The sequence below is a fragment of the Gambusia affinis genome, linkage group LG04 (genome assembly GCF_019740435.1).
Source record: "Gambusia affinis linkage group LG04, SWU_Gaff_1.0, whole genome shotgun sequence".
NCBI classification, from domain to species: domain Eukaryota; kingdom Metazoa; phylum Chordata; class Actinopteri; order Cyprinodontiformes; family Poeciliidae; genus Gambusia; species Gambusia affinis.
Window position 1 is genome coordinate 13,857,012 of NC_057871.1, and position 24,768 is coordinate 13,881,779.

Sequence of the window (24,768 nt, forward strand, 5' to 3'; positions counted from 1 at the left end):
GCTGGAAATCTGCTGGACAACAGTGATCAGGCAGTGGATTAAAAACACAAAAGATTGTGAAAATACAAAGTTTTGGGGACATAAAAATGACATCATAATTTTTTTCAAAGGTTTCCCAACCTATCTTTAATGACGTGTATCATGTAATGTGCTTATTTCTTGGTCTGTTTCTCTTCTAGATGAAGCCACCGGAGGAGCTAATGCTGCCACTAACTACGATTTTTCTACAATGTTTTCTCAAAAACTCAGCTTCACTCATGAAGGTGGTCTGAACCTTTCTCACGTTGTTTATGAAATCTGTAGTATTTGATTCTGTTAGAGCATGGGAACTAAAATCAAAAGAGTAAATTGTTAAAGACTTAACAACACAAAACAGCCACAATGACGAGAATTAAATCTATATGTTTCAAAATATATTGCATTACTTTTTCCTCTCCTTTCAATGAGTTAAATTTTCTTACAGTGCTTCAGATTAACATGTTTGCCAAAGTTTCTCTTTAGCTGCCTTCTCACTCATTGTTTTGTCCAGTCCTACTATTTCTGGTCCAATTTATATCTCTGGATACGAAGAGTTTGATTTTAAATTGTTGAAAATATAATCAATTTGAACATTTTCTATGTAAACTCTGTGAAGCATCAAAGAAGAGTAAGGCCTAAAAGCTTACAGATATGAGGAAGTGAAGAAATGTGACACATTTATATGTGATAAAACACAGAGGCTTGTTTGTTTTGAAAGTTTATGCGACATCAAAAAGATTAGAGAAAAATCAAGTTAGAGTTTGATCATTTTAAAAATGCTTTGATCATTTTAAAATACCTAAGTTTAGCTAATTTATTCCTAAGATTAGGAATAAAATACCACTATATATTAACAAGAACTTTAGGTAGATGAGGAGAAAATCACATTCATGAAACACTGAGTGGGAATGGAGACATTTTTGAAAATAATTTAAATTAATATGCTTTTCTAGTCATTTACTATGATTACACACAACAGAAAAAATAAAGCTAAAACTGAAATCCTATTAGTATTATCACTGTTATTCCATGACTGTGTTTATTGTGCCAAAGTACGTGAATATATATTGGTGTGGAATATTTCTTCTCTTGACTCATACCTTCCTAATGAGATCACTTTAACCTTTGTAACTTCTCTGTAAGAGATTTTACACATAAAAAAACAACTCAGATTAGAATTAGAATAATCTCGTAATTTCTTAGAAAAACAAGGAGGTTTTTGTACGTGAAAAGTCAGAAGTTTGCAAGAACAAAATCAAAAATAAATCTTAGATTCATCTCAAATTTTTTTTTCAAAAACCAAGAAAAGTTGGAGCTCAAAAAGTTACAAAAAAAATTCTCATTATATAAATATTTTGAGTTTCAAAAATCAAAAATATTCAACTTTAGAAACTTAGAAATTTCCTTGTATTTTCAAGAAAATTTCTGATATTAATCTAAAAATGTCAAAAAAAATTCTCAGTTTTTTTTTTCTTTTTATTTTTGGAGCTAGGAAATTTTCTTGTTTGTTCTAGAAAATTTCTTAGATTATTCTCAAACCTTCAGAATTGTTTTGCATAATTGTACTCCTTTTTTATCTACAAGGCCTCTAAGACATTGTCGAAGCAATGCTCTCATAGGAGGAATCAGGAAAAACCCACAAATTAAAATATCTAAACTCACATTGGATCATATCTGGAACATAAAACAAAAGTACAGCAGCTCGGGCCGAGCTAACAGCTAGTTTCAGCCAGGCTGTAAACTCTGTACAGGGGAAATGAAACTCTGCGTTCCTTGATCTTTGATACTGTCCAACATCACAGGAACATTTTACAGCCTGTCATAAAAGATGATTGGTTGGAAGGAGGGTGAGGGAAACTGCGTATCGTCCATAGCGCCTGTGGTTCAGCTGATCAGTTCAGTTCACTGGGGAAACACAACGGGACCAACATGGACGGCGCTGGTTGGAGTCGGACATGCGTCGCTCTAGTTGTCTCTGTTTGGATCCATGTCGTTACTGGAAGTCCAATTGGTGAGTACAGGTGGAATATGTTCTTCTGTAAGCAGAAAACCAGAGCCAACAGTGTAATAAAGCAGTTTTGTTGTAGAAAATATGAACCTCTACTATTTAAATTTAATTCTTACGATAAATTGTCCACTCTCAGAAAGCGCTCTGAGATGTTTGATGGATTTGTTTTTGTCTAGGATAAGAAAAGGAGCTTTTAGTTTAGTACGCTTCAGCTCTGAAGAGAAGACGTCGCTCCTTATCTGTTGGGTCCATGGTTCAAAATCCACACCTTCCACTTTTATTACTGTCTCTGTATGTTCAACAAAATGTTTAATATTTAATTTTCATCATTTTGTTCTGGTGTAGCCCCAAAAACCAAAACCTACAATCCAACTTTAAGCCCTTCACAACCGAGAAAGAACAGAAAAATATCCAAATTACACCTTGAGGGTAAATGAGCAACTTCTATGGAGGAATATTTATTTCTTCTCCATTTAGCTTTTTCCCGAATCTGTTTCTATTTAAAATGTCAGCTCGATAAATAAATTATGTCAAAGTAAAACAGTTTTCAGAGGATCCTTTACATAGGATTTCTTTGTGGATGTTCGCAATCTTCTTCTTTTCCATTTTAATTTGGTTAATATTGCCAATGTCGCCACCTTGTGGGGAAGCAAGGTGATTACTTCAGTTTAGATTAGAACCCTAAATCAAGCCTCATTAAAATGTTACCCAAACTTTTACAGAAAGTTGTATTTACTACCCAAATTGGTAAAACAGACTGTGGTTTACCAAAAGGTTTACTAGAAATATCACGTCTGTGATTGTACAAAGTAACTGTTATGCAGAAGTCATCTATGTTTATTATCTCTGTCAGTGCCTTCATTGTTCTTAGTTTTATGACTTATTTTATGTATTCATGACTCTTAGCATATCTTGTATGTGTCTAATCAGGGACCTTGACAACTTAATTTCATATTTTTATTAGGGCTGGTTGTTTAAATATCGATAATATCAATTCCAAGGTGAATGTTGGTATCGGATCTAAATCCGCTTGAGAAGATTGATAGTTTTGTTAACAGTTTTTTTTCCAGGTGTCCAACACATTGCTCAGATTTCATCACAGAGTTTATGCCAGTGCATGCAGAAATTAAAATGCCAAATATCAAGAGCTCACTTTTTAAGTTTGAGAGAAGGATTTTATACGTTTCAAATGTTTTCACTGAACACATCTACCGTCTTTTAGAAAACAATCTGTTTAATCCTCCCATGAGCACAGTTTTATTATTATCTACTCAGGCAGATGAAAAGAAATATTACTGGAACTAAAAAATATACAGTTATGTAAAGATATATACAGCGTAATAAAAGGGCTCATATTCAGACATTTATTCCAAAAAGTTACTCAAGTAAATATAAATGAGTAAATGTGACCAGTCACTACCCAACTCTGATCATTAGATTATCATTATTGGATTGTTATCAGTATTTCCAGTAATTTATAAGATTTTAGTAGCATATATAATATGACAATAAAGAATCTTGAATCTGTGGAATAGATTATTATTATCAGAAAAGCAATTTTTCCTCTCTGAAAATTGCTAAAAAACGTGAATGATGTCATTCTGCAGATTTCCTTAAAGTTAATTCTGTTTCTGCAGGTAACACCACCATAAACTGTGGTTCAGCTGGCACTGTACATCTGGGTCCTGTGGACGAAGGATATACAGGTAATGTGATAAAAACAACTCATTTAATTAAGATTAGAAATAGATCAATTAACACTGACTTCCTCTGTTGAGCATGCCTTTTCTGTATTATGTACCACACAAACAGATCATTTATTGCTAACTGGAATTAATCAATTCATGAGGAAATGTAAGTTCATCAGATAATTTTTTGCTGCTGCAGGTGACGTGGAGCTGGTGTCCGGTATCCCAGCTGGTACTAGTGTGATGCTGGAGTCTGAGAGTTTTCCTGATCATCTTCAGTTTGTGGAGTTGAGCTTCACAACAGGGGAAACCACAGCGACTGTTCGCACCAAGAAGCCGCTTGACGCCGACGTCCTCAGTATGGTAAGCTCCCCCACTTTATTGTACCTGAATCAATATTTAAACATATTTATGTTGCATTGTGTTTTTGTGTTTGATTTGATGTAAAGCACTTTGAAATGCCTTGCTGCTGAAATGTGCTATACAAATAAAATTTGATTGATTGATTGATTGATTGATTGATTGATTGATTGATTGATTGATTGATTGATTGATTGATTGATTGATTGATTGATTGATTGATTGATTGATTGATTGATTGATTGATTGATTGATTGATTGATTGATTGATTGATTGATTTGTTTGCTGAATATTTGTGTTTAATTCACATTTTTTCTTCACTGAGTTGTCCAACTTCATTTATGCTAACATGTCGCAGCAGAACTAAAGTCCGCTGTGTTTTTGTGTTGTAGAGTGATGGAGTCTTGTACTACGGTATAGTCTGTGACAATGCTAATAAGGTGGGTGAAATTCCAAAATTATGGAGAAAACATTGCAAACTGATTGAATAACAACTAAATCCCGTCACTTTCTGTTTTTATTTTTACAGTACAAAAACTCCCGCAGGCTGAAAATCAATGATATCAATGACAACAGTCCAGTATTTAATAAGAAGTTTTATTCTCAAACTGTTTCAGAGGTAAGTTGATCTCTTGGAAATGAACAATAAACCATCTGCAACATTAAGGAATCAGGTGATGAGCAGAAATAAAATCGATGGTGATGAATCATTCAATGTCAAAATAAACCTCCAACTTTCTGTTTCACTCTTCAGCCTTTCTCAAATAAATAGAAGGCACCCAATCTCTCTGTCCTCTCTTCCCTTTTTCATACCAGGATTAAACAATTTTGCATATTTTTAAAACATGCTGCCTTAAAGAAATCCAAAAATATTGTGCTTAAAGTTCATTTCTGTTAAAAGGAGTCATTCCTTCCCACAGTCACCATTTGCATGCTCAGGATAATGAGCATCACTGCAAAAACACAAAATCTTACCAAGTACTTTTGGTCTAGTTTCCAGTGCAAATATCTTAACTAAAGTTAAGATAGTTGTTTGCTTACAAGTAATTTTTCAACAAGAAATTGGAGCTCGTTCAAGTTCATAATTCCTTAATATTAATTTTAAAAAGTACTAGTTCCACTAGCAGATTATGTCACGCATAACAAGATATTTTTACATGTTTTAAGTGAAATAATCTGCCAGTGGATCTAGTACTTTTAAAATTAATATCAAGTAATTTTTACATAACTGAAGCACCTGCACTTTGCTAAAAAGTTACTTCAATTTAGCTTTATCATTTGAAGTGTACTAAGATATTTAACTAGAAATTTGACAAAAATATTTGGTAAGATTTTTATTTCAGTAGGAAGAAGTTTTTTTAAAATATCTGTCTGTAAGTGGAAAGATATGATTGTTTTTCTGTGTATAAGATGGATCTGTTTTTCCAAGTATCAAGGAGACAGAAAAGAAACTTACTCAAATAAAAAACATCTACATACTAAACAGTTTTGATTATTAAACAGTTTACAAACTTTCCCTTTTTAAATACCAGACTTGACACTTTTTTCAGTTTGTGCTGCAGTCTTTCTTATCTTTGAAGTAGATTGTTTTTGTGATCTAAAATCTCATTCGTGAACTAAATTTGGTAAAATTTTGGAGACTAATTGAATGGTTGTGTCTCTTGGTAAACAGTGCTGATGGTATATCGTTGTTTTTCAGATTCAAGCTGTGAACTCGGAGGTTCTGCGAGTGACAGCTGTGGATGCAGACAACACACCTGAATTCAACCTCCTGACATACACCTATGTAAGAACTCTGAAAGTTAAATAACTGTAACTATTTAAGTCGACTACTGTTTACAAGTGAGACCAGTATTTCAGAAAATCTGGTGAGGTTGACACCAGCTATACTACATTAATCTTAGCTACACAAATGTAATCGTTTGATTTTGTTGATTTTGTTGGGGTTCAAGTTGATCTCTGATGACCTCTGGAAACTTTTTATTAAAATGTAACGCTACGAATGAAACTTTTTGCTGCACAAACATTTGACACTAACTTCTTTGCAATGATTAGTGTTTTATAGCTCTGTAGATCTGAAAAACATGCCATTTACTATCAAATCATTGTATTTTCCATTCTAATTGTATGATAATTAAGCCTATTAAGTGCATTAAATGCTAAGTATGTTTTGGTTTTCTACAAATGTTCTGCATATCACTGAATGCTGATGTCATCGTTCTCCTTCTAGACTCCAGAAACAGCAGACTTTTCCTTAACAAACTCCGGGGCGTTTATCTTAATGAGGCGTCTGAACTACAACGTAGTACCAAAGTACAATTTTATTGTCACTGCCAAGGTAAGAACACACACAGTGATACAACATATTTATACAGTCTGATTTATTTAACTCCATCATAAATATGCCATCCCTTTCTTTGTTTCTGTTGTTGCAGGACAGTGGTGGAAACAATGACACAACCTCTGTTGAGATCATTGTAGAAGACTTTGATAACTTAAATCCCCTTTTCAGCCACAGTCTCTACCAGGCTGCTGTTCCAGAGAACCAGGTGAGTCTCATTTACTGAGTTTTAACTCATTTTCTGTGTGTGTAAAGCAGAAATTTATTTCAAACTGAAAGATTTGCTCTGAAGAACAGACTGACTTTGTTTCAGGACGGGGTTCTCAGTGAAATAAAACCAGAACCAATAAAGGCCCAAGATGGAGACACTGGAATCAACATGACGATAACATACAGCATCACTTCAGGTACAGAAAACCTGCAGTTCAGACATCCATCCATCTTCTTCCGCTTATCCGGGGTCGGGTCGCGGGGGTAGCAGCTTCAGAAGGGAGGCCCAGACTCCCCTCTCCCCAGCCACTTCCACCCGCTCCTCCAGAGGAATCCCAAGGCGTTCCCAGGCCAGCCCAGAGACATAGTCCCTCCAGCGTGTCCTGGGTCTTCCCCAGGACCTCCTCCCGGTGGGACGTGCCCGGAACACCTCACCAGGGAGGCATCCAGGAGGCATCCTGACCAGATGCCCGAGCCACCTCAACTGGCCCCTCTCGACGTGAAGGAGCAGCGGCTCTACTCTGAGTCCCTCCTTGATGACTGAGCTTCTCACCCTATCTCTAAGGGAGAGCCCAGCCACCCTATGGAGAAAACCCCTTTCGGCCGCTTCTATCCGTGATCTCGTTCTTTCAGTCATGACCCAAAGCTCATGACCATAGATGAGGGTGGGAACGTAGATCGACCGGTAAATTGAGAGCTTCGCTTTTTGGCTCAGCTCTCTCTTCACCACGACGGACCGGTACAGCGCCCGCTTGACGGCAGACGCTGCACCAATCCGCCTGTCGATCTCCCGCTCCCTTCTTCCCTCATTCGTGAACAAGATCCCGAGATACTTGAACTCCTCCACTTGGGGCAGGACACCCCCCCCCTGACCAGGAGAAGGCACTCTACCCTTTTCCGGCTCAAGACCATGGCCTCGGATTTGGAGGTGAACAGTTGGTGAACTGTTCACCTCCAACAGTGAACAGTGAACATATAAAATGTTCACCATAAAACAGAGACTGAGTATATTGATCAGTCATGTACATTTAAAAATATGTATGTTTGTTCAGTCTCTCCTGCCGAGTACCAAGCAAACTTCAACATCGACGCCAACACCGGAGCTCTATCTGTGGTGACGTCGTTTGACAGGGAGGAAATGGTCAGCAGTGAAATCTCTGTCAACATCAAGGTATTATCGTTTATTCCCAGCCTCTGGAAGAAAATGAAGAAAACTCGATCATTAGCGATATTACAAGTGTACAGCTGAAGACAGAAGTTTACATACACCAAATAAAAAGACACAAATACTCTTTGTACCCTTTCTGAAGTAAAATCAAACAAAACTTCTCTTGTTTTAGGTCAGTCAGTTACCAAAATTATTTCTATTTGCCAAATTCCACAATAACAAGAAAAGAATATGTCAGATATTTATTTATTAATGTCTCTAAAATTGTTTCCATACATTTCTGCTGCATTTGAACTCTGAAATAATCTGCCAGTAGAACGCACTTATAACGACATTTTTTTCTATTTTATAAGTGAAATGATCTGCAGTGGAACTAGAACTTTCTGATCAATATTAAAAAATTATTGACTTAAAACAAGCTTCTATATCTTGCTGAAAAGTTACTCGTAAGTTAGTTTTGTTTTACTTCAAGTGTACTAAAATATTTGCTCTAGTAACTAGAACATTTGGTGTTTTTTTGAGTGTATGTAAACTTCTGCTTCCAACTGTATATACTGTATTAGGGATGCACCGATATGAAAATCTGGGCCGATATTAATATAACCGTTTTGACTGATAATCGATATTTACCGATATTTTATATTTTTTCTACTGTTTTGGCACCGTTGGGGGAATAAAAGCCACCAGAAACAGACTGGAACAAGATGGAAAGAGATATTAGTTGTAAATATCGGCCCAGTTTTACTTACGTCCCAATACCGATATGTTAAAAAATTACCAATATTGTCCGATAGCGATGTTGGTGTCAATATATCGTGCATCCCTACAATAAAAATATAACATTAGTTGAGGAAACCATGACACTGTAGCTTTGAGCTCAGTGTGTATGAAAGATGACTGTGTGTCTGCAGGCGGCCCAGACAGACGACCCCCTGAAGACGGCTGATGCTGTGGTGTCCGTCACGGTGGAAGACGTGAACGACAATGCTCCAGAGTTCGATCAGTCGAGCTACAACGTCTCCCTTCTGGAAAACTCTCCCGCTAATACCGTCGTGTTCAAAGCTGCCGTCACGGATAAGGACCAGGTGGACTTTACTGACAGAACAACTGGGCTTTACTCTTAATCACATTAAGGCAAAGTATATGATTTAATTTCTCTTCTGTTCTTGCCAATCGTTCCTCAGGGAGGATTCGTGGGAACTTTGCAAATTCTCCCAGAATCAACCTCCTTCTCCATCAGCCCTGATGGGACGGTCCGAGTCATAAACCCTGAAGTTCTGGACCGAGAGGTCACCGAGACATTTGTATTCCAGGTGAAGAGAATTTTCCACTAGTTACACCGGAAAAGTATTTTTGTCTAGTTTCTAGTGCAAATACCTTAGTGCATATGAAATAGGACAAAACTAACTTACAGGGAACTTTTCAGCAAGATGTAGGAGCTGCTTTAAGTCAATAATTTAGTAATATAGATTAAAAAGTACTAGTTCCAATGGCACATTATTTCACTTACAACAAAAATTTCTTGTTCTGAGTGAAATAATCTGCCAGTAGAACCAGCACTCTTGATCAATATTTAGCAATTATTTCCTTAAAAAAAATCTCTTATTTCTTGCTGAAAAGTTACTTGTGAGTTAGTTTTGTCTTATTTAAAGTGTACTAACATATGTTGATAGCAATAATTATTGATTTGATTTTGTTTGCCAAACTTGTGGTGTGACTCTTCCTGTTTTATCACAGTTTCCTCTCGAGCTGTTGAACTAATTTTCTCTTTTAACTCCACGCCATTGCTTTTTATTTTTAAGCAGTTATGATGAACAGTAGTGAAACCTGAAACTGTTGCTGCACAAGTTACTCTGTTGCTAGGTAACCAAAGAGTAAGTAAGTTAGTTGATTCCACCTCGCTGAGCTGGCCATGAGATGTTGAGCGGCTGAAGCATTTCCTACATCCCCCAGAATGCTCTGCTGTTCTGGATTGGAGTTCAGTCAAATAATTGAACGTATTATCTTCTGATATTGATCATGTATCTATCTCTATATATGCTGTTATTGATTTATTGCCCAGCCCTGGTACTAAAATATTTGCACTAGAAACTAGAGATTTATAAACCCTAAATTGTGACATTTAGTTTTAGCTCGTGATCAGGGGTGAATACAGTGTATTTGTATTGTTTTTTTTTCCCAATTTGAAGATTGAAGCGAAGGAGACAGAGGTTCCCAATCAAATTACAACAGCTCAAGTCACCGTTAACCTCCTGGATGAGAACGACAACAGCCCAATATTCACCAGCAGCATGTATGAAGGACAGGTGTTTAAAAATCAGACAGTGGGAATGCTGGTTGTCAAGGTGAGGAAGGGATTTATGATTTATTTATATTAAAAAAAACTGAACATTTGATAGATTACACACTGATGACTTTGTTGTTGACTTTACAGGTTGAGGCAGAGGACCTTGATGATGGAAAGAACGGGGAAATCCAATATTCCATCACTTTCGGGAACAATGACGGATACTTTTCCATCGATGCTAGCACCGGAGAGATCAGTCTGGCTAAAATCATTCCTCTGGAGGAAAACCGGGTGCTGGAGTTTCCTCTCTACATCACTGCCAGAGACGGTAGGCGGTATGAATTAAACCAATCAGAACCAACTTTTAAGTGACATGTTTGGTGTTCAATGGAGAACCAAAGTGCAGATATATATGCAAGGAGAGGAAAGTCTTAAACAAAAGAAAACTTCTGACTGCTGGAAGACTCAAACATGGAACGAGGAACAGGAAACAAGCAGAGTAATTAAAGGAAATAGTGAGGAACAGTGAGAACAGGAAGCTACACATACTGAGGTGGAGATGAAGGAGACATTATCTGTTTCCACTGACCATAAAATGGGAATTACAAAAATAAATTTGCTTAATAGTGGGCTTTTCACAATAACTCATTTAGCTGGACGATAAATTGTTACACTAATTATTGCGATAAACGATATTGTTATGTTGCCACTATTTTCAAACAATATATTTATATTGAATGCTAATGCAAGTTCATCCTCTCAAACGCTAATAAATTATGACTTTGTAGAGAACATTTAACGCTGGACCTGGAAGATAAATTAGATATTCAAAGTAAAACACAACAACCAAAGACGATAAATAAAATGGAAATTACAACCACTTAAAACTGAAATCATAAATAAAATACATTATGATGTTTCTGTAAACAAAATTTAAAAATATAAGTAATCAGAATGGAAATTATCACTCATTTTAATTAATAATGAGATTAATTGATTGATTCCTTATTGTGGAAGGCTTACTCAATGAAAACATGCCAATTTTGAATTATGAAAAATGTTTTTGTGCTAGGATGAGCTGGTTTTTCAGCTGTATCAAGCTGTACCATGATTTTTTATTACATGGAAACTCTTTTTCACATCATGCCAGCTTGTACAAAGCAACAATGTGTTTATTTGTAGAGACTGGCCTCCTTGAACAATGCTCAGTATGAAAAAACATACAAATTTCTCAGTTTCAATAGCCAAACACTTTTTTACTTTCAAAACTCAGGAAAATTCACGTTTTTTCTAGAAAATGTTTTACATTTTTCTCAAAATTTCAGAATTGTTTTTTACTGATGTTTACCATTTTTAAAATTAATTTTACAATGGCCCTAATGCTCCGTTGTGTTCCAGTTTGTACATGTGAGACGCATCTTTTTTGTAACCCACATGTGTTTCACTCTCACAAATAATAAACATGGTGCCGTTCTGCCGCAGTGTTATAGCGCCACCCAGTGGCCTGGCATATCTACTACAGCGTTCCTGTTGCGCTGCATTCTGTCAAGTGGACAAATTTTTTCCTAATCGTTTAAGAAACGAGCTTTATAGAGGAAATAAAGTAGAGAAACGAGAACAGGAAATCTTAGGACTACAAGATACATAAAGTATATTTATCCTTCTAACTTTCCACACACATTTTATCCAATTTATAGAGGTTATAAAACTGTTATTCCAGATAGTTGTAAATCATGTGGCTGTAGATTTATGAAACAGTTTATTTCTGGGTCAGAACGCTTCCTGATGACAGGAAGACTTTCTGCCTCCCTGCATTTGGTTACTTTAAAAATGTATTTGCTCAGAAGAGGCATGATGATAAAAACGGAAATCAATCGGACTCATTGCATAACATTTCTGTTTATGTCCACTTCTCCTTCAGGAGGTACCATATCCCGTTCCACCTCAGCACAGGTGATCATTCGCGCTCCAGGTAACTCGAATCCTCAGTTTCTACAAAAACTCTACCAAGGCGCCGTAGAAGAGGAGCAGGAACCAGGAGCTCTGATTGTGAAGGTAAGTTACATACTACTGCAAAAGAACTATGAGTATTTTTTGCAGGTTTTTTTGCAAAAGTAAAATCAGTTTAGCCTCCTAATTGTTTCCTCGTTGGTTTCAGGTGAACTTCCTCTCGATTTCTTCTGAGCCCGTGACCATTCAAGTTACAACAGAAGCTGATAAGTTCTCCATTTCCCTTGCTGGTGAAGTCAAAACCACAGTGAAGCTTGACCGCGATGACGGCCCACACAACTACTCAGTGGGAATCTCCATCAGCGACGGCGCCACCACTGACACGGCGGTCGTTGAGGTTCAGGTCACTGACATCAACGACAACAGCCCTGTTTTCGCCTCCAGTTCTGTCTCAGGGTCTGTCCCAGAGGACACAGAGGTGGGATCCAACATTACCGAAGTCGTAGCCACAGACAAAGACAGTGGCTTCAACAAGGAGATCAGATACTCCCTGAGGGGAGGGGAGGGGCGGTTCTTCATCGACCCGGTGTCCGGGATGGTGAGCCTGGTTGGTGCGCTCGACAGGGAGACCACAGCGGCGTACGAGCTGCTGGTGGTGGCTGAAGATCAGGGTCGCCCTGCCAGGTCCGCCACCGCCACGCTGGCACTCCAAGTAACCGACATCAACGATAACACCCCGAAGTTCTCACAACCGGAGTACCAGCTGGAAGTCTCTGAAACCGAGGCAGTGGGTACGAGCCTCCTGACGCTGTCAGCTGAAGATCCGGATGAAGGAGCGAATGGGAGAGTCACCTACAGCATCTCAGGACAGAGTCCGTCGTCTGAGCCTGCAGTTTTTCAGCTGGAGGCCTCCAGCGGGATCCTGAAGCTGGTCCAATCTCTGAACTACAGCGAGGTCAAAGAGTTCACCCTGAGCGTTCAGGCGTCAGATGGAGGGTCGCCCTCTCTGGTCGGTAATGGATCTGTGGTGGTGAAGGTGAAGGATGTCAACAACAATCCTCCAAAGTTCAGCAAGGAGCGCTACGATGAGGCGATCTCTGAGAACCTGGCCAGCGGTGCATCCATCCTCACACTGGAGGTCACCGACATGGATGAGGTGAGGCACAGGACATCAATGTTACGCTAAATCCTGAGTACTTTGCAACCTTAAGGCAAAAAAAAAAAAGACTTTACAAAATCATTCACTCTGTGACAGTTACATCTAAGAAAGTGTGAAGGTATTTATTTATTACCTTTACATTTTTTTAAATTGCTCAATGCTTTATTCTGGTCCATCTTGGTTATTTAACAAACATTTCTTCCTGTGCAGGACGGATTCTCCAACGGCCACTTCATTTACACCAGTGATACTTTTGACATTAACAATCAAGGAGTAGTTTCACTAAAGAAAGACAAAACTCTGGACAGAGAGACGAAGGACAGCTACATGCTGCAGGTAAGCAAGTATCATTCTGTCCAACATGATTATATTTTCTGTGTTTTGGTTTCGCTGTTTGTGTCGTAGGAAAAATGTATGTTTCTCAGATGGAGGATTTGGTTTTTATCATTTCTCTCAGCGTCGCATGGTTTGATTTCACTTTTTCAATCTTCTTTTGACTTGTTAGGATGATTTGTTTAAAATATTTAGCAACAGTTTCTTGTCTGAGGTCATGGGAAATTTCCTCCTTTTATAGCATTATGTTTGCACACCGGTTTGCTCCAGTGCTCCAATCGACAGAGTTGGTTGGTCAATCCAAAGCATTTGAAAAGTAGAACCTGGCTGCAACGTTACCTTATGAATCTACGACGGCGTTTCAGGGCTATCGGAAATGGAGAAGGAAAGGAGGAGTAAATTTCTCCTAAAAACCTTTGACTTTTGAAACTCAAAAATTTCCACATTTTCTTCTTGAAAATTTCTGAGAACAATGTGAAATTTTTTAGCTTTTTTCTATCAAATTTTCCACTTTTCAAACTCAGAAATCTTCTTGTTTTTTCTAGGAAATGTCTGAGATTATTCTCAACATTTCTGAGTTTTCTGGTGGAAATTTACTCCTCTTTATTTTTATTATCTAAAATAGCCCTAATACACCATTTTAGATCTCAGAGGTTAAGTTTTGGATTAACCAACCAACATATACATATATACATACATGTACATATACATCTAAACCACATTAACATGTAGTTCAGATTAAGTGTTTTGTTTGTTTTTTTGTTCCATGTCCAAGAGAAATTTGACGTCATTTTCCACATGATATCTGAGTTGATTGCAACAGGACATAAACGACGGTTAGAGATCGACGTTTCCCCGCCCTGTTTGGATGAAGAACAGAGGAATGTTTATCACAGACGGCTTTATATCCATAAAGTGCTTGGCTGTCGTTAGCCGTTTGTTATAAATGGACCTAAGAATGCTGATAAGCATAAAGTTAAATATTTACAAGTCAATATATCTCAGCAGCTCAAACATTTTTTGTTCTTTGAAGCAAAAATAGGTCACAGTAAATTTTAGCGTGAGATATAAAGACGACAAATTGTCTTAGAAATTATTGCAATAAACAATAATATTATCATTTTGAGACCATTTTCAACTAATATAATAATAATGGCATAATAATGTGAGTCACTCAAAGATCCAAAAAGTGTTAATTTCTAAAGAACATTTAACACTGGAACAGAAAAACATTTTAAAAATCCAAAATAACCAAGAAAACAAACGGAAAAAAAACAATAATTAAAATGAATTATGACGTCTCTGTAACCAAAGTTGCAGACTAACTACTTCGTTCTGGCTGTCAAATGTTTGCAGCGTTTCTCAAAATGGCGGCTTTTCAACAATATGAAATGCAGCATCTCTTTGTTGTCCAAATGGAAATTATTGTGCATATTTTAATTTATCGTATGATTAATTGATTTATTGTTTATTGTGTTTTGAGCTGTAAATCCTTCCTGTTTCAGGTTGTGGCTGTGGATCAGCCCACTGACGGCCTGAGCGCCACGGCTCAGCTCAACATCACCGTCCTGGACTATAACGACAACACCCCTCAGTTCCCGAACATCCCGTATCCCTTGGAGATCCCGGAGGGCGAATATTCAGCGGAAAACCCCGGAGAAATTTTCACCATCCAGCCCACAGACGCAGATATCGGTCTGAATGGAGAGGTCACCGTCTCACTCAGTCCACCTCACCCCATTTTCAGTTTCAGAGAGGTGAGCCAGAAAAGTTTGGTTCATATTTAGTGAAGTAAAACCAGCATTGTTTTCTTTCCTAATAGTGAACTGACAGAGAGTTTTGCTGCGTGGATCTTGAAGTCATGTTTGTTTTGCAGGATGGGATGCTGTTGGTTGTTGGTTCTTTGGATCGGGAAAACACGGAAACGTACGACCTGGTTCTGAAGGCTTCAGACAAAGGCAGCCCACAGAGAGAGGTAAAAAAAAAACCCTGCAGCTAACCTTTTTATTTCCCTTTAAATGTCTTTAGTATTTGGTTTTATTACAGAGAGTAGTAGGAATAATTCAGAGAATTCATTAAATCTAATAATAGCACTTAAAGGTGACTTATTATGCCTCCTTGAACATGTTTTGTATGGTACATGGCCCATGCAAAACATGTTTATGACATTTTATGTTTACAATCTTTCTTACGTAATGAGATTTTAATCTGGTCAGTTCTGCCTGTTTTGAGCTCCTATCAGAATGAGTCATTTTATGGCGTCTTGTCACTTTCAATCCAGACAAGATTCTTCTGGCCACGCCCACTAACTCAACATTTACACTTACACCTAAAAATGGCTGCAGACAGATGCTTAGTTATGCAAACGTACATCTTAGAAGAGCATAAGTAGAGCCTCCTGCACAACCAACAAGAATCCAGAAAGTGGATAAGTCAACGACAAAACACTTGTCTCTTCCAGCAGCCATTGTGCAACGCATAATGTTCCAAATGTTCTGGAGCATTGGGTCCCATGGAATGAGACGAAACAATCAGGAAGTTTTTGAAATACCTCATTTTCCAGACATTAAAAACATGATATAAAACCACTGGTTGTGTTTTTTAATTATTAGAAAGAGACCTGAATGAATGAACAAAAACTTGCAAAATGTGAATTTTACGTAAAAGGTCCCCTTTAAAGCAACGTTTTTCCGCACATTTGTTTGCAAAACAATGTTTTAAGTCAAACCTTGCGTTCTAGAACATCACCACCATCAGAGTGAGCATCACGGACATCAACGACAACAAACCCGAGTTCAGCTCCAGCAGCTACGACTCCAGCATCCTGGTGAAAGACGCAGAGAAGGGGAAGCTGCTGCTGACGCTCAGAGCCACCGACAAAGACATCGGAAACAACTCGCTTATCACCTACAGGTTCGCTCAAAACTCACATTACCACCACAAACTGCAGTTTACAGAGATCTATAGTAACAGACAAAGTTGATGTAATGGGATCTTTTTTGTTTTTAACATTAATACTTCGTAAAATCAAATTGAGAATCTTTGCCAAGGCTGAAAATTGACACAGTCCATCCAATATGATTGAGTTTGAGTTATTTTGCAGTGGAGATTGAGGAAAAACTTCAATGTCTTGACATATAAAGCTGGTAGAGACATACCACTGAAGACTTAACTAAAGTGTTGCCTCAATAAGTACAAAATCCATGTTGCATTTTTAGGGTTTTATCTGTAAAAAATGTTGAAACCCTCATATTTGTCATCCATTGGACAACTATGTACTACTTTATTTGTCACATAAAATTCAAATAAAATGACAAAGTTTGCACTATTATCGTAACAAATTGAGGCAGATTTAAACTGGTGTTTATGCTTATGAAATTCCTGTATTTCAATCACTCAAACACACCAATGTATTTAAAATATACTCGTCTCAAATCAAATAAATCAACTAATCAGGCAGCTTTTCTCATAATTTCTGGTTTCAGTTTCTCTGAAGGAGATTCGCCACATTTGGCCTTAGACAGTGAAACAGGAGAAGTGACGCTGACCTCTGACCTTGCTGATGTAACAGAAGACACCAGACTGGTTCTGACGGCCGAGGCCACAGATCATGGCAAACCTCCGCTCAGCGCCACAGGTCAGAATATTGACTGAGGTGGAAAAATAATAATTGCAAAACGCTGTTAAATGAAAATTCTTTAAAGTCTTTTTTTTTCCCCCATGGCCATAATCCCCTTCCAAAAAAAGATTGCTTCTTAGAAACTTAAGTGATTATTTGTAACACATTTGTGATCACATTTAGTGTGATTACAAATGTAATGATTATTTATTTATTTATTCCTAATTTATTTATTCCTAATGGCTCAATGAGTTACTCATATGTGTAATTAAAATAAAGTTGGTCTTATGTTTTATGCATGAACATTTGTTAAATTAGTGTATTGTTCTCAGACCAATGCAACGTGTGAATATTTAAAAGGCTGAATGACGGTATCTGTGCAGCTCGTGTGGTGGTGAACATCAGGATCGCCAGTCTGGTGGAAGGCGTGGCGTTCCTGAGCTCCTCCTACAACTTCAGCCTGAAAGAGAACCAGAATCCGGGGGTCACTGTGGGGCAGGTCTTCGCCTCCTCAGGAAGTGACCTGTACGAGGTTTCCTACGAACTGAGAACACACAAAGACCTGTTCTCCATCAACGGCAGTGGTACCATCTTTACCACAAAACAGCTGGACAGGGAGGAGCAGGAGTGGTACATCCTGGAAGTGGAGGCTGTGGACACGCGGACGCCTCCCACATCAGCAGTGGCTCTGGTAACAACATCATCACACATCTATCATCACAAACTGTCTTCATTGTTGCTTTCATACCAACAAAATGGACTTTCTGCATCTCTCAGGTCAGAATTCAGGTGGAGGACGTAAACGAGCCGCCAGAGTTCTCCTCGGACGATTATGAAGCCTCTGTGTTCAGCATCTCTCCGTACAAAACCCCAGTCATCCAAGTGAAGGTAAACACACCCAGCTCCCATCAGCTGGTTGGGAAATGTGCTTCTGAACATGTTTATCTCCACCCAGTGAGATTGCAGGAACAGTTCCTGTAAAGGCCATAAACACATGGCTGTGTACTTTGACCTGAAACCTTCCTTCCATTAAAGTGGTTAATGTGTCAACAATCTGCAGTCACATTGTCAGGAATGTGAAGGAAGCTCGTCGTTTCTATAACACTAAATATCGTGAACAACGTAGGAATAACAAACCACAACACTCGGGTAAAAAAACTCTACAAGCAGAAAATAAGAATAAGAAACTTATTGTAAATTTACAGCATAAGAGATAATACTGTACAGTTAGTAAAAGTTATTTTTAAAAAAGTCCATCTACAATTGTGCCTAGACAACAGCAACAAGAAATACTTATTTATTTCAAACAGTTTTTTAAAAACAAGAAAGCGAGCAATCAGAAGGACAAGAGAAAACATGAACAAAATAAATAGCTTAGCACATTTTTCCATTTGAAAATGAATGTGAATAACACTTATTTAATCCTATCCCTTCTCTGAATTCAATGAAATATTACTTACCGACTCAATAATTATCAGAAATTTGTAATTAAAACCATCATACTACATAGAAGTGAAGAAAATGTATAAATACCATGAGGGATGTAAACTCTCATTGAGTTTGTTGGAACTAGTGGTGTTTATAGTCTAAGAGTTTCTGGGAGGAAGGATCTATTATAACGCTCCTTTGTGCACCAAGGATGCAGCAGTCAGCTATTGAGCACATTATATAGATTAATAACACACAGATTGATGTTTTTAAGCTTTAATTTCTGATATTTTTGATGATTTATCACTTAAAGCTCATTAACACACGACTTTAGAGCATTAAATCAGATCAACACAGAAATCTGTGTTTGTTTAAAAGTGCATTTAATGCCTGCTTAAAGTTTATTTTCAAAAGATAATTTTAATCTGAAAAATTAGCTTCATTATAATGCATCTTCTACAGCACCATCAAGGAGCTTTGTTTCTATCTTTCTGCCCACCCTCAGGCCTCGGACCCTGATGTCGGAGACAACAGTCGTCTGGTCTACAGTCTGTCAGGAGAAAGCTCCTCCTTTGACGTGGAGCCGACTTCAGGTCTGCTGTTTGTGGTGTCAGCAGCAGATCTGGGGGGAAAAACCATCACAATGGAGGTGAAGGCCACAGATCCCCATGGACTTTCTGCTACAACCACAGTAAAGGTAAGCGCCTAAAACTGAATGTTAGTTGTTTGGTTGAATGTGAATATTAATGATCCCCAAAGCTTTATGTCACAGGGACATTTGAAATACAGCGCCTGCATTATATTTGGTTGGTGGTGGAGGCTGATCCTCAGGAGCTTTGTGAGTCTTTGTGAGTCATTCAGTCTTTGGCACATTTGAGGCATAGTGCCAAAAACTGAATGAAGGGGTTGGCTGGTGGCTGGTTGAAGGATACTGATCCCCGTGACCCGTAGTCGTGCAACATTTGAGGCATAGTTCCTAAGACTGCATGAAGGGGTTGGTTGGTTGGCTGGTTGGTTTTTTGGAGGTGAAGGCTATTGATCCCCAAGGGTTTTATTCACAGCCACGTTTGAGGCATAGTGCCTAAGACTGAGTGACCAGGTCAGTTGTTTGGTCGGTTGGTTGGTCGGTTGGTTGGCTAGTTGTTGTTTCACCAGGTGAATTCTACAGATCCCCAAGTCGTAAACTAAAGAGGAAGAGAAGATGCTGGAATACTGCAAAACGATGTTACTTGTGGCAGAGGAATTCACTTTTTCTGCTATATAGCTTGTCATTATTCTGTTTGCATTGTTATACATCTGTATGACTCTTGCAGCGTAACTAAATCGCTTTCGATCGTCCTTTCCTGTTGCAGGTTGTGGTTCAGGGCAGCGCCAGCAGCAGCGACGTGACGACCATCTCTATAAATCAGCCGGCTAACATTGTGGAGAGGAAGATTCCAGAGCTGGAGGAGTACGTTCATGAATAAAGTTTATTTTCTGATGTGTTTCATCCATTCCTGTTGTCATATCGTGGATTTGTTTTCTCTCAGGGCTTTAGGTAAAACTCTGGGCTGGACGGTGAACATAATCCAGGTGTGGAGCTCTGGTGGAGAAGAAAGCCGAATGCTGAGGGCTTCGGTCAAGACTCTGGTCAGCTTCGTCGCTCTTGATGACGATGGAGCTGTTGAACCTCAGGAAGTCGCAAAGTAGGAGTTTAATTTTTGACTCAAACATGGAACTTTTTGGAACATAGTAAATGTGATGTAACATCTTAGATGGTACATTGCTTCCTTGACCAGATTAGGATAGGTTTTTGGGCTATACATGTGCATTACAATTTTTAAACAAAATTATTCTTAAATAATCAGATTTTAGTCTCCTCAGTTCTGACTATTTTGAGATGTTTTAGAGCCTCTTGTCACTTTAAGTCCAAATAAGCTGCTGGCCCCCCCCTTACAACTCAAGGTTTCCATTCGCACATAAAAGTGGCTGCAGATGTCTTTGAAAAGCAGAAGTAGAGCCTCCTGTACAAGCAACAAGAATGCAAAAAGTGGTTCTTGGATGACAAGCCGGCAACAAAACCCTTGCCTTCTCCAGCAGCCATTGCACAGCACATAAAGCGATGAAACCAGCTGACTGAACGTCTTGGAGCTCAGCTTGGGTTGCTAGGTGGCGGACTGTGATGTTTTGCCAAAAAAAATGGCTGGGTGTTTTTTTTTTAACTGCTTGATTTGTTTTTAGAAGCAGTAGAAATCCAAATGGAATTTTAAAAACAGGAAAAATATAAGTATAATAGATCCCCTTTAAAGTTTTAACTTGTCTGTTTGATTTACCAGGAAGCTGCAGAGCGAGTCTGAAAAGGTGAAAGCGGAGCTGGCCGTGGTGTTTGGGAACGAGATTCATTTTGACGTAGAGACAAACTCTCCGAGCTCAGGGAGTTCGGCAGACCAGACTGTAGTCATCGTTCTGGGGGTTTTGTTGGGCCTGACGTTCGTGGCACTGATTGTTTTCTTGGCTTTATTCATCAGGTGAGCCTCAGACTGCTTTGTGGTTTCTTGTTTGGTGAATAACTCAAACTGGTAAATCTGTATGATTCTTGTTTGCCATTAGTGTCAAGACCAGTAGGAAGCAAAAGGCTTCTGACAGAGAGAGCTTTGACATCAACCGGAAAGCTGAAGGTTACACGTAAGTAGGATTAATTGTGATGAAAAGATTATTGAAATAATTGTTAACTAATTTAGTGATTGATTAATCATTAACTGGAGCATCCTGACTCAAAAAACAACAGCTACAACGCAAGATTATGGACACAGTGGATAAATATATAAAAAAGCTGCAAATTTTCACCAAAAAACACTTTTTTTTAGAATTATCTAAAAAGATTTCCAGATAAAAAGTAAATTTCTGAGCTCCAAAAGTTGAAAATCTCCAGCAAAAAGCAATGAAAGTTTGAGATTAATCTCAAAAAGTTTCAAGCAAAACAAGTAAATTTCTAATCTCCAAAAGTTGAACATTTCCAGCAAAGACCTGAAATTCTGAGATTAATCTAAAAGATTTTCTAGAAAAATCTTTTTTGCCGGAAATGTACGGTACTCTTTTTTTTCTGTCTACAGTGGCCCTGAAGTAATTAAACAAAATATTTACAAAAGTATATACATTTTGGAGTTAAGACAAAACTTTCTTCGTCTGTAAATATATTCTGCCCAAAAACTCCTGTAGTGGGATGGATTTAGCATCACCCTGTTCAAATTCTGTAAAATAAATGTAATGAATGTTAAGCGCCTTTTGCCGTCGAGTTATTACAAGATTAGTCCAAACAATAGCCAGCAGGTTAAGCCTACATTGTGTTGATTTTTAATCAAGCAGAAAGGGCTGAGCTTTTCACTTTTGAAATTTCTGAGGTTCAAAAGTGGAAAATGTTTGACTTTTAAAACATAAAAATATTCATGTTTTTTCTCAAAAATCTTTGAGAGTAATCTAAGAATATCTTCTTGCAAATTTTTGACTTACGAAACTCAGAAATTTCCAAGTTTTTTAGAAACATTTTTAGGTTAATCTCAAAATTTCTGGGTTCTTCCTGGCAAATTTTCATCCTTTCAATCTCAGAAATTCAGTTTTTTTAGCGGAAATTTGCTCCTTTTTTCTTTTTCTTTTTTATCTACAATATCCAAATACACCGTCGTATTGTAGGCACGGCTGTTGCAATTAGCAATGGCTATACTGTGTACACCGTGATGCAGGCATCAGATTGTCTTGATCTGGTTCTTGTATCTATTCCTATCAAACAAACAACAAAATAAATTAAAAAAATGTTTTTAACTGAGATGTTTTGTTGCATTTCAGGAACATGAATTTCCAGACACCCTCCACAAATCCTGGTCTGCAGGTAGAAACAAATAAATCTTCACTCTTTAAGATGTTTAACTAAAATATTTGATCAAGTCAAAAGTTTAAACGAGAGGCTGACCAGCAGTTTGTGTTTCAGTTTCCTGTGAATGCGCATAAAAGTGGGGCAGAAGACAAAGACACAGCTTACTGGGAAAGACGGGCCGATAAGGACCGGGCGTCAAACAAAGACAGTCTGGGAGTGAGACGACACAATAACAGCGAGAGCGATGAGAGCCACACCTCTGCTCTCTGATCCAAACATTTCTGTAAACCTTTACACACCAGAATAATCATCAGTTTTATTTTTAATTGACCTCTGTGTCTTTAAAATGTCCTAATTTATTATCATCTTCAGGCACCTTTGTTTCTGTCTAGTTAAATTTCAGCAAAGATTCCCAACATGAATGTGATTGAAGTTCTTTGTTAATGACTGTACAAATCTACTTAATAAAAGTCTATTTTATTTATACGAGTCCAACTTTGGTCTCAGTCGACTTTAACATGGAGGTAAAATCCTAAATGTTTTGAGTTCAGAATATTTACGACCAAATGTTTGGAGAGACAAAAAAATGTAGCTTTTTCACAAAGTTTGCTGCTTCACTTTCAAGATCTTTTATATTATTATATGGTATATTTAAGTTCACTAAATCACATTTTATAGCTTTTATAAAGATTCCAACAATTTCTCTATAAGATTAGTGTAAAAAAAAAAAAAAAAAGAATAGAAACCGTAACATTGGAAAACAGCTATTTGCAGATGTTTTGTGAACATTTTGTTTCTGAAGACGTTCGGAAATAATAAAAAAAAATACTTTATTTAAAATGGAGAACATTTACATACTGTAAAGTTGTGATTATTTAACTTTCTAACTTCGTAATTTGGGTGTTCACCTTCCAAAATGTTCACTGTAAGAATATAATGCTAATTTTACTTGCTACAATTAGTTGACTGATAATTTAGCTGTCCTTCCTCTGGGTGCTGTTTTTGTTGTATATAATATAAAAAAATTAAAAGTATTCCTTAGAAGTGTCTGAGTCATGAGTCCTGGCTTTATTCTTGTTAACAGCTGCAGGTTTACTGGGACAGACTGTGCTGCACACCCCTAATGTGTTAAAGCACCTTTCATTGAGTTTCAATTTTCAGTTTTATACAACTGGTGCACCTGAGAGTGTCAGGGTTTTTGGTAAGAAAAAGTAAAGGTTTATTGAAAAACAACTAATTTGAAAGTGCATATTTGTCTGTGGAATCTGGAAACAGGAGACAAAAACAAACAAAACAGAGAAACAGTCCATGTTGAGAAAGGTCCAGATTAACACATCCTATTGTGAAAGAAAGATGTGCTACTTTCCCCGAGTTTATAGATTTCTATTCTAAAAAGATATCATTGTCTGAATGAGCCGTAATGATTAAATGCAAGGGAGTTTTTAAATGAGAGAGAAAATTCACCAAACATCGGACATTAATAGCGATAATGAAGCGGTTTTATTCGTGATAAAATTATCAGGTCTCAGTGAGATAAGCAGAGTCCCTCTAAATGAGACAAATATGGTGAACAATAAGGACACCAGAACAGGGCTTTCCTAAAACATAAGTTTTATGAAAATGTGGTAATGTGGCCTCGTTTTGCCTTTTTTGGTTTAAATTTATGTTCCTTATATCACTGTTTTGGATTGTTTGTTATATTTTGAAATTATTTACTTTTCTTAGATTTAGTTGAGTTATATTTTTGGGGTTGTTGTGTTGCATGTTTCTGATTGGTTGTTTTGAGGTCACGTGCCACGAACACCCGGAGACGCCCCATTGCAAAAGCACAGGTGTTCTGCATTTAATTAAGCAGCGTGCAGACTGGGAGGAGGGACAAGTCATCGACGGTGAGACAGCTAGGACGAGAGAAGTTTTTTTTTGTTTGTTTGTTTGTTTTTTGAGGGGGGTGTATATAGTTAGCGTCCCGATTCACACTCCATTCCAGTTGATGGCGGTAATGCACATCTAAAAGTTGCTTGCCAACCGCCATAAAAAAAGAAGAAGAAGAAGCTAGTACGAGAAGCAGACGGACCTGGGCTGGTTGTTGGAGGACGGCGCAGGCAGACTGAAGGACTAAAGACGGGAGGACTGATCATAAGGAGTACCATCCATCTGATCGCTGTTGAGGGCAGCGAGTCACCCGACTGGACACCGTCGAGGAGCGGCCGGCCGGCTGTAGGAGCGGGAGTGACTGGAACGCTGCCGAGGTTCGTCAGGGACCGGACGATCGGTTCGGACCGAGCCAAAAAGTATTGGGAGCCGTGGAGGACCCAGCTAAGCGTCTATATTACATATTTGTTTGTTGA

General features: G+C 38.0%; 1 protein-coding gene across 2 annotated transcripts; it reads left to right on the forward strand.

Moving 5' to 3' along the window:
- Positions 1 to 1,645: 1,645 nt before the first annotated feature.
- Positions 1,646 to 22,904, forward strand: LOC122829494 (protocadherin Fat 4). 2 transcript variants are annotated; one of them, XM_044114089.1, is made up of 30 exons: positions 1,646 to 2,029; positions 3,664 to 3,732; positions 3,914 to 4,077; positions 4,468 to 4,515; positions 4,605 to 4,694; positions 5,775 to 5,861; positions 6,306 to 6,413; positions 6,511 to 6,624; positions 6,730 to 6,823; positions 7,679 to 7,797; positions 8,706 to 8,879; positions 8,979 to 9,107; positions 9,984 to 10,139; positions 10,229 to 10,409; positions 12,003 to 12,136; positions 12,240 to 13,187; positions 13,401 to 13,526; positions 15,029 to 15,280; positions 15,400 to 15,498; positions 16,264 to 16,436; positions 17,009 to 17,160; positions 17,526 to 17,833; positions 17,920 to 18,030; positions 19,076 to 19,267; positions 19,923 to 20,020; positions 20,100 to 20,255; positions 20,886 to 21,077; positions 21,160 to 21,234; positions 22,393 to 22,435; positions 22,535 to 22,904. In XM_044114089.1, exons 1-30 carry the CDS (start codon positions 1,948 to 1,950, stop codon positions 22,688 to 22,690), a joined length of 4,830 nt encoding a protein of 1,609 aa, XP_043970024.1. In that variant the 5' UTR covers positions 1,646 to 1,947; the 3' UTR covers positions 22,691 to 22,904. The 2 variants fall into 2 exon arrangements, with proteins under 2 accessions (XP_043970024.1, XP_043970025.1); XM_044114090.1 differs by having other exon boundaries at positions 4,468 to 4,510; positions 4,603 to 4,694.
- The last annotated feature ends 1,864 nt before the right edge of the window (positions 22,905 to 24,768 follow it).

Excerpts from the sequence above, each read along its gene's own strand:
- LOC122829494 (XM_044114089.1), top strand. The coding sequence starts at position 1,948 with ATGGACGGCGCTGGTTGGAGTCGGACATGCGTCGCTCTAGTTGTCTCT. Across the intron at positions 12,137-12,239 it reads CAGGAGCTCTGATTGTGAAG|GTGAACTTCCTCTCGATTTC; the intron begins GTAAGTTACATA and ends CGTTGGTTTCAG. Across the intron at positions 17,161-17,525 it reads ACCTCCGCTCAGCGCCACAG|CTCGTGTGGTGGTGAACATC; the intron begins GTCAGAATATTG and ends GTATCTGTGCAG.